At 43.1% G+C, this 15,080-nt stretch overlaps 1 protein-coding gene across 2 annotated transcripts in view; it reads right to left on the reverse strand.

Annotated features, from left to right (window-relative positions):
* Fbxo25 (F-box protein 25) overlaps positions 1-14,027 on the reverse strand; it is a 43,432-nt gene extending 29,405 nt beyond the window's left edge. For both annotated transcript variants that reach the window (XM_005373865.2, XM_005373864.2), the window contains exons 1-2: positions 13,921-14,027; positions 9,469-9,609 (exon numbers count right to left, since the gene is read on the reverse strand). In XM_005373865.2, coding sequence (XP_005373922.1) covers positions 9,469-9,602 — 134 coding nt within the window. In that variant the 5' untranslated portion in view covers positions 9,603-9,609; positions 13,921-14,027. The remainder of the gene's footprint in view (positions 1-9,468; positions 9,610-13,920) is intronic.
* Positions 14,028-15,080: the final 1,053 nt, after the last annotated feature.

The following is a 15,080-nucleotide window of genomic DNA, read 5'->3' on the forward strand; positions in this document are numbered from 1 at the left end:
TTGTGGATGATTTAATTTTTAATAATTATGAAAGTATATTTGAATATAATAAAAAAACAAGTAAGTATAAAGTTAAAAGTCTCCCTTGCCAACCCCACTTCTGAATTAGCTAGACTTTTACCATTTCTATTTTTATTTGATCTAGTTGCTAATTTTACAATTCCAAAAATATGCCAATTCCTGTATTTCTTAAACTGTCTACAAAAGACAAGGAATTAAGCAGGTCACTCTGCTCTGACGTGGGCTGGAGGGTCATCCTGCAACAGACTGGCTATAGCCAGTCTCATTGTTACCTCCTCCTTCCTGCTCCCTCTGCTCTTGAATCCCACACAGGCTAGTTTAACATGTCCTGACTGTACTCAGTCCTGCTCCAGGGAAGCAGGTAGACATGCCACTGTACTATGCACATTGCACCTGGACTCTAGACATCTCTGCCTGAGTGTAGGCCACAGATCCCTTCACTGCCATGCATCCCAGGGAGAGCTGTGCCTTTCTCCAGTTATGGGCTGGAGAGCCTGGCGGACATTTGTTCGTTCATCGAACTGGAGACAATGAGTTTCAAATCAATGTGTCAAGGGCTGATTCTTCTCAAAGCCCATCTTGGGCTTTCAGAGGTGTCCTTCTCCCCATGCTCTCAGATGGCTTTCCTCTGCACACTCACCCGTCTCTTCCTCTCCTGTAAGGACACAATCCTAACAGATCAGGTCTCACCCTTTCAACTCACAGTCTTAACCACCTCCTAAAAGGCCCCATCTCCAAATAGTGGAAGGTGGGGATTCAACATATGGGACACCAAATGCAACCTGCAGTACAGTATTTAGGATAAATATATCTTTTTATCATTCCTATGGTTTGACATGGCAGGGTAACTAAAACATATGTCTAGCCAACTTCTTCAAGTCAGAATTCTGTGAATGGAATAAAACAAGTTATATTTGTTACTACAGTGGGTTGAATATGGCCCCTTTAGTTCTGAGTGTGATCCTATTTAAAAAAAGATTGTTAACTTATAGGAGGATCTAGAAGTGAGCCTACCCTGGATTCCCATGGTCTCAAACCAAAGTATTGGAGGGCTCCAGACGAGGGGGCTGCTCTGCATGGGGACAGGCAAGAGACAGCGGAGGCAGAAATCAGAGTGGCTGCACACACCAGCAGAGAGGTCAGAGGTGGCTCAGGACAAAAGATCCTTCAGCCTCCAGGAAAGACCAAACCCTATCGGCTCTGACTTTGGACTTCTGGCCTCCCCAGCTGGAAGGCATAAGATTCTGATGAGTCAAGCCATTGGGTTTGATATAAATACATACACAAGGGAAACAGAGTTCTTTCCTACAAAAGAATTCCAGAGGAAAGGAAAGCAGTAGAAACTGCCATTAAAATTACAGCATAACTGTTACACGCCAAATCCAGTGATGGGTGCTAAACTCAGTAGGAGGTCAAGGTGAACCAACCTGGTACTCACACCTGGCCAACTATCACACTGGGAGTAGATGGCAGCCTGTGTGCCTGAGAGGTGTAGCCCAAACAGAATACCACCTGAGCTGTCTGGGACACTAGAAATTTTTAAGGCCTTTCAACTGCCATCCCTCAAAACACTTTTAAACTGAAATATGTATTTTATTTTACATTAAGCAATTGATATAACATATACAGCTTTCATCTACATTTATGCACAGTCTTAGCCACCTGCTCTGCAAAAGGGATGCTTGCTCTAACAGCCCACCCTGGTAGATGATGTCTAAGAACAGCATCAAACAAACAATAATTTAACACAAAAAAATAATCCAGCCCTCTACTTTTGAAAAATAAATTAGTCAACAATCAAAACCAAACTAATTACAATAGTCTTTGGTCTGTCTCAGACTCCACCACTCTCAATGAGCATTTGAGTTCATCCAGATCAGAACCCCAAGTTCCTACTGGCTCAAGAGGCAATGCAGGGGTGCAAGAGCTCAACGATGAGTTAGGAAAGGTCCTTGTTTGGTGGGAATACTGTATTTAAATCATCAAAACCTGGTACATGCAATGTCAGTAATATTCTTAAGATACCCAGAGAACCAATAAAGAAAGCATAGAAATAGGGATACAAATGTAGTTGAGTCAGACTTTGGAGGTCCAGCAGATAACCTAAACTCAATTTGAGATGTACACATCAGTTAGAATACTTTGAGGTGAGAAAAACTGAATCCAAACTGGTGTATACACAAAGGGAACCTACTTATAGAAGGAAGAGAGCCTAGGCCCACTGGGGTTAGGGTTAAAAAAGATACGGGAACCTAGCCCTCCAGCTAACTTTCTATGGGTGCCTTGGAACACCTCCGTCTTCATCATCACAATACGCAACATATCAGAAGGGGAACCCATTTCACAAGCAGCTCAAATAGAAGTCCAGGACTGGCACCTGCTACACCAGTGAGACAGTGTGCAGGCCACCTGTTTCAGGCCTGTCTGTGGAAGCCAAGAAGAAGGATGTGGGAGTGGAAATGAGGGCAGAATAGAGCTCAGAGAGATACAACTCTACCAAAGCAAAGGAGACCTGAAAGCTGGGTGGCACCATAAGCTACCCACCAACCCACAATTAACACACAGTTGGAACGAATGTAACAAAGCAGAGAAACACTTTTAGACAAAGAACCTAAAAATGCATTTAAAATTATAGATAATATAATTAGGAAACATTAACTAGAATACTGATCTCCTTCAGGATGTAAAATACACACAGCAACCATTCTAGTATTTTGTAAATAAACTATTCAGTTAATTTTTTTTTTTTTTTTGGAAATGGGAACTGACTATAAATATAATTTCTTTAAAAAGAATCCTTCAAGATTCTTACTAATAAACAAAGACATAAAACTTATGTTTTCCTGCTTCCAAACTGTCAAAGACTAAAATGAATTAAAGTAATGACAAAGCCGGGCATGGTGGTGCATGCGTGTAATCCCAGCACTCGGGAGGCTGAGGCAGGAGGATCATTGCGAGTTCAAGACCAGCCTGGACTACAAAGTGCGCTCGAGGTGAGGATGAACCGCATAGTGAGACCCTTCTGAAAAACACACATACAAAAATAAATAAATAAATAAATAAAGAGTGACAAAGACAAGACTGTCAACAATACCTAAACATCTGTATACAGTGGAACCATGAGTTAGACTTGCCTCACATACAAACAACTTGGGTTATGTTATGGTTTGTGTCTAGATGTTCACCCAAAGCCTCAGGTACTCATGGGGTGGGCTTGTAGAGGTTTTGATTGACTCATGGTCCAATGCTGGGACTACAGGTGTGTGCTACACCTGAGCTGAGGCAGGTAGCCTGCACACAATATAAGGGAGGGAAAGAGTCTTGCGCTCTGCTGCCTGCTCCTCCCTTTTTGCTCTAGTTGCTTTTGTGGTCTTCTGCCGCCATGAACTGTTGCCCTCTGCCATGTGCCACCCTGGCCTTGGAGCCAGCCGAATATGGACTGAAACCTTCACAAACTGTGAGGTAAAGGGACCTTTCCTTCCTTAATTTTGGGCATCAGGTATTTTGTCACAGCAACAAGAGAAAAGTAACCAAGACAGGTTACACCCAAAATTTTAGGTTTAACTTAGGAACAAAGCCTTGAGTTATGACCTGAATACCAGCTGCTTGTGCAGTTGTAAACAGATTCATGGTGCCAGAAAAGGGTATCTAAGTGTATGTAAATATCAGTTGGAGCCCAGATGCATTTCTGTAGATGTGATTTTGGTCAGTGCTTTACATAATCGCTATGATTATGCTATTAAGATAGCCCCCGAAAAGCTAGGAAAAAAGCTAACAAAGGAAGTGAGGGTAAAAGAAAGCAATTACAGTTAAAAAAGAAGGAAACTGTGGAAAAATATGAGAGTAGCATTGGATCTCACCACCATCTCCACAGAGAAAAGGTTTAGTGTTAGATGAGGTAGAAAGGCTATTATTAGTATGGATAAATGAAAGGCAGATGGCTGGTTACAGTCTGAGTCTATAATTTGTGAAAAAGCTAGGGCTATAAATGCAGATCTCGTAAAGGACAATCCATCAATGAGGGATAACAGTGAAACATTTCATGCCAGTAAGGGATGGTTTCACAATTTTAAAGCAAGAACTGGGGTTCTTTGTGTAAGTAGGCATGGTGAAGCAGCCAGTGGTGATAAAGGGAATGCTGAAAATTAATATACCACTTTAAAATGATGACACAGAGAAATGGTATTTGCTCTCATCAAGTTTTCAACTGTTTCAAAAAAAAGCTTTCAACTGTGATGAAACTGGCTTTTTCTGGGAGAAAATCCCCAGGAGAATATACTTTACCCAGGAAGAGAAGAAAATGCCAGGCCACAAGCTTATGAGAGGAGCTCTTCCACAGTGCAGCTGTAGCCACAGCCACAGCCACAGGGCACCACTGGGTGCAGTGACGCACTCCAACCTCTGCTCCCACCTGCAGCCACGCCTCATGCAGTGTGGAATCTGCTCTAATTGTACAGTGAATTTTGGAGGAAGTGGAGGTAATGGGAATTTTGTATGCTAGTACTCAAAGTATAAATTGGTATAAGATTTTGGAAGATAATGTAGTAACCAGAACTTTAAATATAAAATTCTACCATGAACATGAATAAAAATGTTAAGGAATATACCCTGCTATTAAAAATTACCTCAACAGTGTAGTAATGGAAGGGATGGTTTAGTGGAAGACGATGATCAGAATATTCTTTATATGTGTCTGGATTTCTTGCTTGTTTTTTGAAAGGCACATACTGTTGCCATTAACTTCAAAATAAAATTTAATTTTTGTAATTAAAAAATAAGGCAGACATACAGAGCACAGATGCTACAGTGTCAGAAATAATGAAAAGAGTGCTGGAGGTATAGCTCAGCAATGCAGCATCTGCCTGGTAAACATGAGGCCTTGAGTTCGATTCCTGGTACCAAACGTCAAAAAAGAAAAGAAAAGAAATAATGAAAAGGACACAACCAAAATGCTATTAGTGGAAGCTTAGGTAAATAGGCTACATCCAAATAATGAAATATCATCAATACGAGTGAGGTAAATTGATATGAATTGATATGCACAATTTCCAAGAAATGCAAAGTGGAAAAAAAGGATGAACACATAATGGTATTAGGAGTACACCCTAATACCAGCTCAATATAAAGGGATGGAGAGGCATCACTTGTGACCTGGTAATTCTGCTCCCAGGACAAATACCTATGGACCCTATGTGCAAAAACAGGGACTCAGATGCTACTATAGTTCATAGGATTCCACCCTTCCAGTGTCAAAGGTCAACACTATCCTCCTCCATGGCTCTTTGGCTGCATTAACTGTATCCGGACTGCCAGCGAACCCTAAAAACTGCCATCACCAGGTTTGAACCCCTCACCATCCCACAACCTCCATCTTCTCCAAGCTATGATTGTTTCTCATGTGGGGCACTCTAACAGCCTCTCAAAACTAACCCATGTTCTGTCTTGCCTCTTGGTAATATTTTTAACACAACACATCATTGCTCTGCTCAAAACTTGCCTTTCACCTCACCCTGAGAAAGCCTGGTCCTTTCCACGGCAACAGACTCCCAACCCACAATAAGGACATCCTTGTTGTCCTTGAATGTGGCAGTCATACTCCTGCCTTAGGGTCTCTGAACTCACTCCCTGGCCTTCAGTTGTCCCTCTGTCCATTCAGTTCTGTGCCTAAGGTTCTGTTCCACAGATGCCTTCAGGGGAAGCCACACTCCAGATCTTCACATACCACCACCCATTCTTGTTTCCCAGAATAACAACAAATTCCACAGGGAACTCACTTTGTCCCTGCCTACTCCCCCTCCAGAACACAAGCTCCATCAGACATAGGTTCTTGTCTGTTCTATGTCCATATCCTGGCACTGACAGCACAGAGTAAAAGCTTAATAAATGCTGTAGAATGAACAAGTATAGCATCATGTGGAACAATGAAACTAGAGACATGTCTAGGTATGGCTCCTGCAGATACTTTACCCAGTCAGGTTGGGGTAGGACTAAGGCCTATCTGTTTCTGGCCCACGAGCAGAGAATTCAGCTCCCTTCCTTGCATTCTCACAGGAAAGACCCACTGGCTCTGTCTTAGGTAGGTCTTAGGGCAGAGGGCAACACACTGACTGGGTCACTGTGAGGGAAGAACACTCCATGTATCTGGGAAAAATTAATGAAGGTCCTGGATAGTTAACCAAGGAAAAAATTTTAAATCTACTGAATTCTAAGAATGAGCCTGATGGCATCAGATTTCCTGGTGAAGTGTGCAGGGAGCAAAAGTCCACAAAAAGTGGAAGAGGAGGAGGCAATGCCCACTGAAGAGGGTAGCAGTTGGTCCACACAGCACAGAAAACGGACAAGTATCCAAGTTATCTGTCTGAGTGAACTAATAAGCATCTTATTAACAGGGTATCCAATGAGCAGGTCAGTGGGCCCCCCAGCATGTGATGGTGCAATCTTTCTGTTGCTTCTTATGGCTTATAGCTACATGCCCCCACTCTCACCAAAGCCTCCTGCACACACAGGTGGGGCTTTCTGGAAGTGGCTGGATCATGGGCGTATGATACAGGATTATGGGTGCAACAACTGGATTAGTCCACTGATTGGCTTAGCATAGTTGTGGGTGATGGTGTTATTGAAGAGAAAAGCCCCACCCCAGGTATGAGTGGCACCAGCCAATAGGCTTGTAGCCTGGATGGAATATAAAGGGAAATGAAGGCAGGCTCACTGCCTCCTGCCTGCCCTGCCATGGACTCTTTTTCCTCTACTATTCCTCTCTGCCATGCCACCTTGCCTTGGAGCCAGCTAACTATGGACTGAAATATCTACAAACTGTGAGCTTTCCTCCTTTAACTTGTGAGTGTCAGGTATTTTGTCCCAGCAGTGAGAAAGAGACTAAGGCCAGGGATATTGCTAAGTGACACAGCACCTACCTGGCAAGTGCAAGGTTCTGAGTTCTATTTCTGGGACCAAATAAAAAAGAGAGAGAAAGAGACTAAGATACTATTCAGGTGCTGGTTGATGTAGGGTGGAAACCAGTAAATCATATATTAAAAAGAAGACTGGAGGGGCTGGGGATTTAGCTCTGCAGCACAGCACCTGCCTGGCAAGCGCAAGGTCGTGAGTTCCATTCCTGGTACCGGAAAGAAAGAAAAAACAAAAAAAGGAAAAGACTGGAATGGAAGTAGGATACTGAGAAGAGCACCTCTGAAACAACAGATCGTGGACTAGTAGCTGGCAAAAAGAGACAAGAAGACTTTCACAGAGTGGAAACATCAGGTCAGCAGATGAGGTAGTTGTCAGGAAACCTGGACTAAGAGGATGGTAAGATTGGCATGCCTGAACTCATGGTTTCAGATGATAGGGTCACTGAGGGGCAGCCAAAACAGTGAAGAGAAGACTTCACAGCTCTCCTGAAGACAAGCTCTGTCGTCCAACATGAACTACAGGTAGCGCATGGCTATAATTCCAGTACTTGGGAGGCTGAGGCAGAAGGCTCACAGGTTCAAGACCAGTAACGACTACATAGCAAGTACAGCACTCTTTGTCCTTGGAGCTCTCCTTCCTGTTCATCCAGTCAGTCCAGTCAGTGCGTTGGCCTCTTGCTTTCCTTGACCCTCTGCCAGCTGCATACAGTCAGTGCCTGGCAAGTGCTGGCCATTTCCACTGGACCTGGGTTTGCTGTCCTCTCCTCCCCTGTACAAATCTTATGAGTATGATTTATACTCCCTGCTGCCATCCAAATCTTATGAGTAAGGAGCCTTACTTACAGGGGTGCAAGGTAAACTCTGTGTGTCATGCTATGTTCTGCAGAAAGACATTTCATAAGTTCCAATGGGTAATACCGCTTCAATAAAGAACTAAGTATTCAGAAGAGGGTTTAATATCTGCTGCAGCATCACTGGCTTGGGCGGTAACATGATGTTGAATGAATGTGCGGCTGGATGAACTGGGTAATTTCTCCAATTCTAAAATGAAGAGAATCTAAACAATATGATACTTTTCAAGGTCTATTTTCATGCATGTTTACAAAAAAGTACGTTAACATGGAATCTCCGTCACCTACACTATTTTTTACTATGGTCATTGTTCTAACTTTAAAAGCCCACTCCAAATACAAGAACTAGAAGTGCTGTTTCTCAAAGACATGTGGAGCAAGATAGGGCTATTTTATTGAGCCACTTAAAATGGTACTTGAAAGTCTGGAGATGTAACTCAATGGCAGAGTGCTTGCCTAGCCCTAGGTTTAATTTCCAATAACAGAAAATAAAAATGGTGATTACATATGATTTTATTTCTTTTATCAGTTCTAGGTTCAAAGTTAAGCAACTTGTCCTCCTGAGGAGGAAGCAAGCACTGGATACCTGCTACAGTCTTGGGTGGCCCACAGTCCTCCCCACAGATTCTGACAATCATGTAGAAAATTTAAAACTGTGTAACATTAATTACCCAATACCAACAGCATTACCAACCTCAAACAAATTTTACATCATCAATATTAAATAAAACTCAGAAAGGCAAAAAAAAAAGGTCAAAGCATTCTCAATAAATAGTATGTTATTTTTACTATAACTGAAATATAACATTAATTTCTGCTTCCAACACTGCAAAAACTAGTCTCTGATCTAAAGCTGCTAAACTTCCGTCAGAAAAACATGCAATGCTAAGAATGCAAATATCAAATAAAAAAATTCAGTAAAATCTATGAGTATACCCATAACTACACAATCCAGAGGATTACAAAAAAGTACATTAACATGGAATCTCCGTCACCTACACTATTTTTTACTATGGTCATTGCTCTAACTTTAAAAGCCCACTCCAAATACAAGAACTAGAAGTGCCTTGCTTCTGTGGTCATGCAATCTTCAGGTTTTTATCTAGTCACATGGCCACACATAAAAGAGACCACTACACCAGCCTCCTGGGGGCAAGTGGTCCAGCCAATGCAGTGAAGGCAGACTCTTGTGTAATTTGTAGCTCATGGTGTTTCACCTATGTCCCTGGCTGGAATGTAGATATGGTGGGCGACACATCCCCTCAGAACTTGCAGATGAAGCTGCACTCTCAGGATAGCAGAGCAACATGACAGAACGTCACTCAGCCCCTGACAATGTCACCAACAAATGTCACTACAATGACTTACACTTTTAGGTCTTTTGTCTTGCGTAAGCCACTATTACTATGTCCTTGACATATGTCGACAAAACTGTGTGTTCCTCTGCTATACTGTGGGATTAAACGTAATTCCTAGCTCCCAGATTACTGTGAGGATTATGTGTTTTAAATAATAAAAACGAGCATCCATGAGCATTAGGCAATCCACCAGGCTCCTTCTAGCAAAGCAAGTCACTTCACACATTCTAGTGGGCAATTCTAAAACCATAAGTTATGGAACTCTGCAGGGACATGAAGAAGAGGTAGGCCATAATGTCAGGCTGGCATGCTCTGCTGCCTGTGACTTACAGGTCATGAGTGACAGTACACTGGCTGTTCTCTCTTTCAAGCTCCTGACTACAGGAATCACATCTTTTCCAGCCATCTTCAGTTTTAATCCAACTCCACCCAGGAGATCTCCAGTCCTGACCCAGAAATGGCATGGTTCTCCTGCAAAAAAGGTAATTTACAATAAAATATATGTATGTAAAAAGTAACAAAATTTTCCTTTCATTAAGAGCATTTGTTCATTGATTTAAAAGAATTTCCTACTTAACATTCTGATACCTGCTCATCATTAATGTTGGCTAGTAACAGGTGGTGAGACAGTGTTGATGACATAGTACTTTGGTCATGCCAAAGTGATAAAATGGGGTAAGTGCTCAATATTGCATGTGTCAGGACAGCTTAGCAGAGCTGACCTCTAAGCTTCTGCCTAAAGAGCAAGCAAGAGTCACAGAATCGTTTCAAAGAGTACACTCACTGCCACAAGTCCTGGGCAACATACCTGGGAACGCACTCATATTTACCACCAGCAGGTAGGCCACCTGGAGTAGGGCTTACCAAGAGGAAGTGGCCATTGCCAGAAGTGAGAAGACATAATGGCCAGATAAGACAGAGGAGTCAGGCTCTATTCTGAGATCAGTAAAGGGACCAAGAGACTTATAGGTTAAGTGATTTGATCAGAGTTTAGCTTTACAAGGAACTCAGGTTTGCACTGAGGGAAACAGAGGGCTGGAGACAGGGACTAGAGGCTACAAAGTGGTCTTCAGGGAGAGTGAGGGGCTAAATTAACACTGGGAGGTGAGGGGCTGGGGATTTAGCTCAGCAGCACAGTGCCTGCCTGGCAAGCACAAGGTCGTGAGTTCCATTCCCAGTACCAGAAAACAAAAAAAAAAAAAAAACAAAAAAAACCCTGGGAGGTGGAGCAGACAGCACTCTGGGATGGGCCTTGCAGGGAAGAAGTCATAGAAGACATCCAAATTCCTACTGCAGAAGGTATAGTGGGCTTGTGCAAGGGGTGAGGGATAGGAGATGTTGATTTCCATTTTGGATGTGCTATTAAGTTTCATATAGTAAAATCCAGTTATGAAAATTATGACCTATAAATATGGTACAACAAAGTGGGCATGGTGATGTGTGCTTGTAATCCTAGCTACGTGGGAGACTGAGGCAGGAAGGTTTCAAGTTCAAGGCCATCCTGGAAAGCTTAGGGATACACTGCTAAAAATAAAAGAAAAAAGAAAAAAAAGGAAGGGAATAGGGATGTAGCTCAGTAGTAGTGTTTGCCTTGCATGCATGAGGCACTGAGTACAATCTCCAGTAACGAAAAGAGAAAAACAAAAAAGATACATAAATATTATATCCTCATGAAGCTTACTTACAATTTGATAAGAAATAGACCTCACATACTAGTTCTTCTCACTGACTATATCTCCCTTCCTCTTGGTCAGTGGTTTTCAACTGCACTGACATCACAGTCTGGAAATCTTTAAACTTACAAGTGTATAGCTCCAGCTCAGACCAAATTAAAAGTCAGTTATTTGGGGGAAGGACTAGCACTGCAGATTTAAATAGCCCCATCCCCACAAAGCCTTCCCTGACCACCCTGGGCAAATGCTCTCTTCTGCTGCCTGGATCCCAACCCATCAATCTCTGCTATTACCTAGTGTTTGCATCACAACAAGGGCCATCTGGAATCATCTGTTTTTAGCCTTTGTTCTCCTCCAAGAGAATACAACATCTTGTCCAGCTCTGTACCCCAGTTACCTTGAACAACGCCAGTTACCACTCTATTTACGGAATGAATGAATGAATGAATGCATAGATCCCATGGCATAGAATGAGGCTAGGAGTAATACAGGAAAAACATCAGCATTCACAGTAATCAAAGGAATGAAAAAAATTTCACAGAGTATGCCCCAGGCCAAAGAAAGACCCCAAGGAACACCAACAGTTCAGGACCAAGTGGGTGAAGATATGCTAAGAAGGGTGAAGAGTGTAAGGCCAGAATTTATGTGACAAATTTGAGAAAAATACGCAGAACAGATGGGCAGAGATGGAGAACTCTTGGGGGTCAGCAGGGGTTGGTAGGAAAGATCACCAAGCACAGGTCATGAAAAATTTTGAGATCAAAGATGTTTGGATTCTATTCTCTGAATAAACGTTTCTGAGCAATGCATTAGTGTTGTTTAGCAAAATGACCATTTTATAGGGACTGTACAACAGTATAGGCAGAAGAGAATAAAAAAATCTTACACAACAGATACTTACTACTTATGTCTTTTGCAAACTGCATCCTTGGCTAACAAATTATTTTAAACCTTGATAACAGGGCCAGGGATATAGCCTAGCAGCACAGCACCTGCCTGGCAAGTGTGAGGTTGTGAGTTGGATTCCTGGTACCAAAAATAAACAGATAAAGCTTGATGACACACAAATATTGCAGTCAATTTACAGACACAATGCCCACTTCCCATTTAGTACACTTATCTCTTGGCTTCAAAAATCAATCTTAAAAACATCATGCAAAATAAAGAGCCAGTATGGCACTTCTAATAATATAACCAACTTATATTTGCAACTCTACACATACTGTAATTCATTTTGACTTTAACAACTTGGTGGAAAATGATATAGCTCAGTCTGAATATTTTGGCTAAGTATTTGATTTTCTTTTTAATGACTGGCAGGAGTGCAACGTAAAAAATGGATCATGGAAATAGAATAGGCCCATACCCCAGATGTTTCTATTCCTGTGTAGATGTGTATATTTCACAGATTTGTTATAGTTTGTTCTTTGAATCACAGGGTTATATTTTACAGTATAATCTGTATAATCATGAACTAAGGGACAGACTCTAGAAGCAGATTTACGTAAAGACAGTAATAGGTCTGAGGATGTAATTTAGTGGTAGAGTGCTGGCCTAGCATGTGTGAGACTGGGTTCAATTTTTAAAAAAGGAAGTTGCAATTTAAAGAGGCTTTCAAGGTTTTTTCTTTAGTATGTATGATTTTATTTTTAAATTTTAGTTTATTAGTATGTATTTGCAGTACGTAATATTCACATTCTTTGTGCGGGGTTGGTAGACGGACATAATACATTCTAATTCCTTTTCTATGTTCCTATCTCTTCCCTCTCCCTTCATTCTCAAAAGGGAAGATCATGACAATCTTGTATGTTACCAATATGATCTCTAAAGTAATGATCAATCTAAACATAAAAGCACTAAAACAAGAAAAACAAGACAGAAATCAAAACTGTAAGTTCGTTTCTTTTTTATTTTTTTTCTGCAGCGGGAATCAAACTCACAACCTTTTGCTTGCCAGGCAGGCACTGTGCCACTGAGCTAAATACCCAGCTCCTTTCTTTTTTAAACTGGCAATCAAACTCAGAACCTAGGGCTTGCTAGGCAGGTGCCCTGCTGCTGAGCTGTATCCCCGACCCCTAACAGCAGTTATTAAATTCATTTTCAAAAACAATAAATGCTGAGAGGTGTAGTGGTGCACATCTGTAATCCCAGCACTCTGGAGGCTGAAGCAGGAGGATCTATGAGAGTTCCAGGCCAGTCTGGGCTACAAAGCGAGTTAAAGGCCAGCCTGAACTGCATAGTGAAACCTTGTCTCAAAAAGACAAAAACAAAAAGTAAGAAATAAAAAATGCTGAGCATATCAAGCAACAGCTACACATATTACAGTATTTCCAAACACTTAAAGACAAATAATTTAGGGTCAAAGGGTTTCTAAACGTGGACACATAGGATCCAGAAAGGACATCAAAAATTGCAAACTGCGAGCTGAATATTAGAAATGGGATTTACACCAAAAAGGCTTGAGAGATAATTACAGATACTTCACAGAAGTGGGAGAAATGTATCAGGAAAGAGTATGGAAAAACATGTTTTTCTCAGAAAGGTCGTATGAGAAGGATTTGATCCTGGCAGGAAGAGCGCTTTAGGGAGAAGATGGTTCTCTGGATCCCCAGTTGAGCACAAAATGGGTCTGCACAGGTCCAGGGGTGGAGACGGAACTGAACTGGAAAGGTCAAAATGCGCTCACTAGGAGGGGAAGATGCAAAATCCTCAAGAGTCACCTGCGAGAAAAACAGCAGGGAAGACGCTAGAGAAGCGGCAGGCAGGCCCTTGACGACCTGGAGGAGTGGGGTCGCGCCGTGGCAGACCTCCCAGGCAAGGGCGTGGAAGGGCAGACCCCTAAAAGAAACCTGGGCCTCGCTGCAGACGCCTGGGGGGCGGGACTCGAGAGGGAGGCGGAGGATCCGAGGCCCGCGGAGGGCCCAGCGGAGCACAGGGGGACGCGGCGGAGTCGGGGCTCAGGCTCAGCCAGGGTGGCCTGGGGGAGCCTCCCCTCCGGAAGCCCCCTCGCCTCGCGCGGGCCCGACACCCCTTCCCAGCCGGAGGCCCTCCCCACCCGGCGCGACCGCGGCTCCCTCCTCTCCTGGAACCGCAGCGGCCCTGTCCTCACCTGTGGTCCCCACCGGACGCACGACGACCTGGGTGCACACAGACCGCGTCGCATAAGCAATATTGCCGGAAGTCGCTCGCCGCCGCCCTGGCTCCCCGAGAAGCTCCGCCCTCGGCCGCGCTGATTGGCTGGCGCTGAGCCACGAGGAGAGCTGCTATCCGGTCTCCTTGGCCGCTGTGCGCTCGAGCGCAGTAAGTGCCCGGAGCGCGGGGCGCCGCGAGGGGGTTGTCCTGTGACCCGGCCCTCGGGAGGTAGCTGCTGCTGTTTGCTGGCAGCCCTGTCAGCGGCTAGGGTGGCGTCGTCGCCCTCGGGACAGCCAGCCCAGAGGCTGTTATCCGCAGATTTTAACGCGTAGAGCCCTACGTAGAGCTGGCTGGGAACGCCCTAGAGGAGCTACGTGAGCGCGCGAGGGGCTGTTTCTCCCACTCGGCACCAGGGCCCGAGCCCGCGGAGCTGAAAGGCGCCCACGGACCTCAGGCGCTGTGGGAGAGACTTCCGGCCGGGCGGTCGCTCCCCAGAGGCGCGGGCTGGTTAGTTCGTACCCTGGAACCCCCCAAAGTATGCAGGACTTGGCGTTTGCAAAATACTTGGCACAGCGTCTGATGTATAGTAAGAATAGACGTATAAATGTTCGATTGTAGTATTTTTTTACAATAAGTGCTTTTATATTTGGAACACGCCAAGGAGATGTTAGTATTTGGAAAATTTTGTTTGTAAATTATTTCTGATGTACTTATTTAATAGTGTCGCTTGACTACATGCTTTTATTTTTGTCGGTTTTAATTTTAATAGATAATTTCATATTACGTAGAGTGAAAGTGCATTCACTGTTGATAAAAATTTAGAAATCATTTTTATAAAGTTTAGTGTTTGATTGGGCATTAATCCGTCATAACATGACTTCTGTGGGTACGAGGCCACCATTAGCAAGAGTTTCGACTCATTTACACACACATTTGTATCCTTTACCAATATAAAGTATTGAACTTCATGCAGGAAGATTGAAGTCATATTTGTAAGAGAAGTCATACCAGATGCATCATTTTGGAATTTGATTTTTCCCTCAACATTTTTTTGATTTTTCTGTTAATACATGTGATCTTATCTGTTGCATTTTTATACCTGTATGTATAGTATTCCATCATAAGAATTTTCCATTT

The sequence above is a fragment of the Chinchilla lanigera genome, unplaced genomic scaffold, assembly GCF_000276665.1.
Source record: "Chinchilla lanigera isolate Chin_1 unplaced genomic scaffold, ChiLan1.0 scaffold00002, whole genome shotgun sequence".
NCBI classification, from domain to species: Eukaryota; Metazoa; Chordata; class Mammalia; order Rodentia; family Chinchillidae; genus Chinchilla; species Chinchilla lanigera.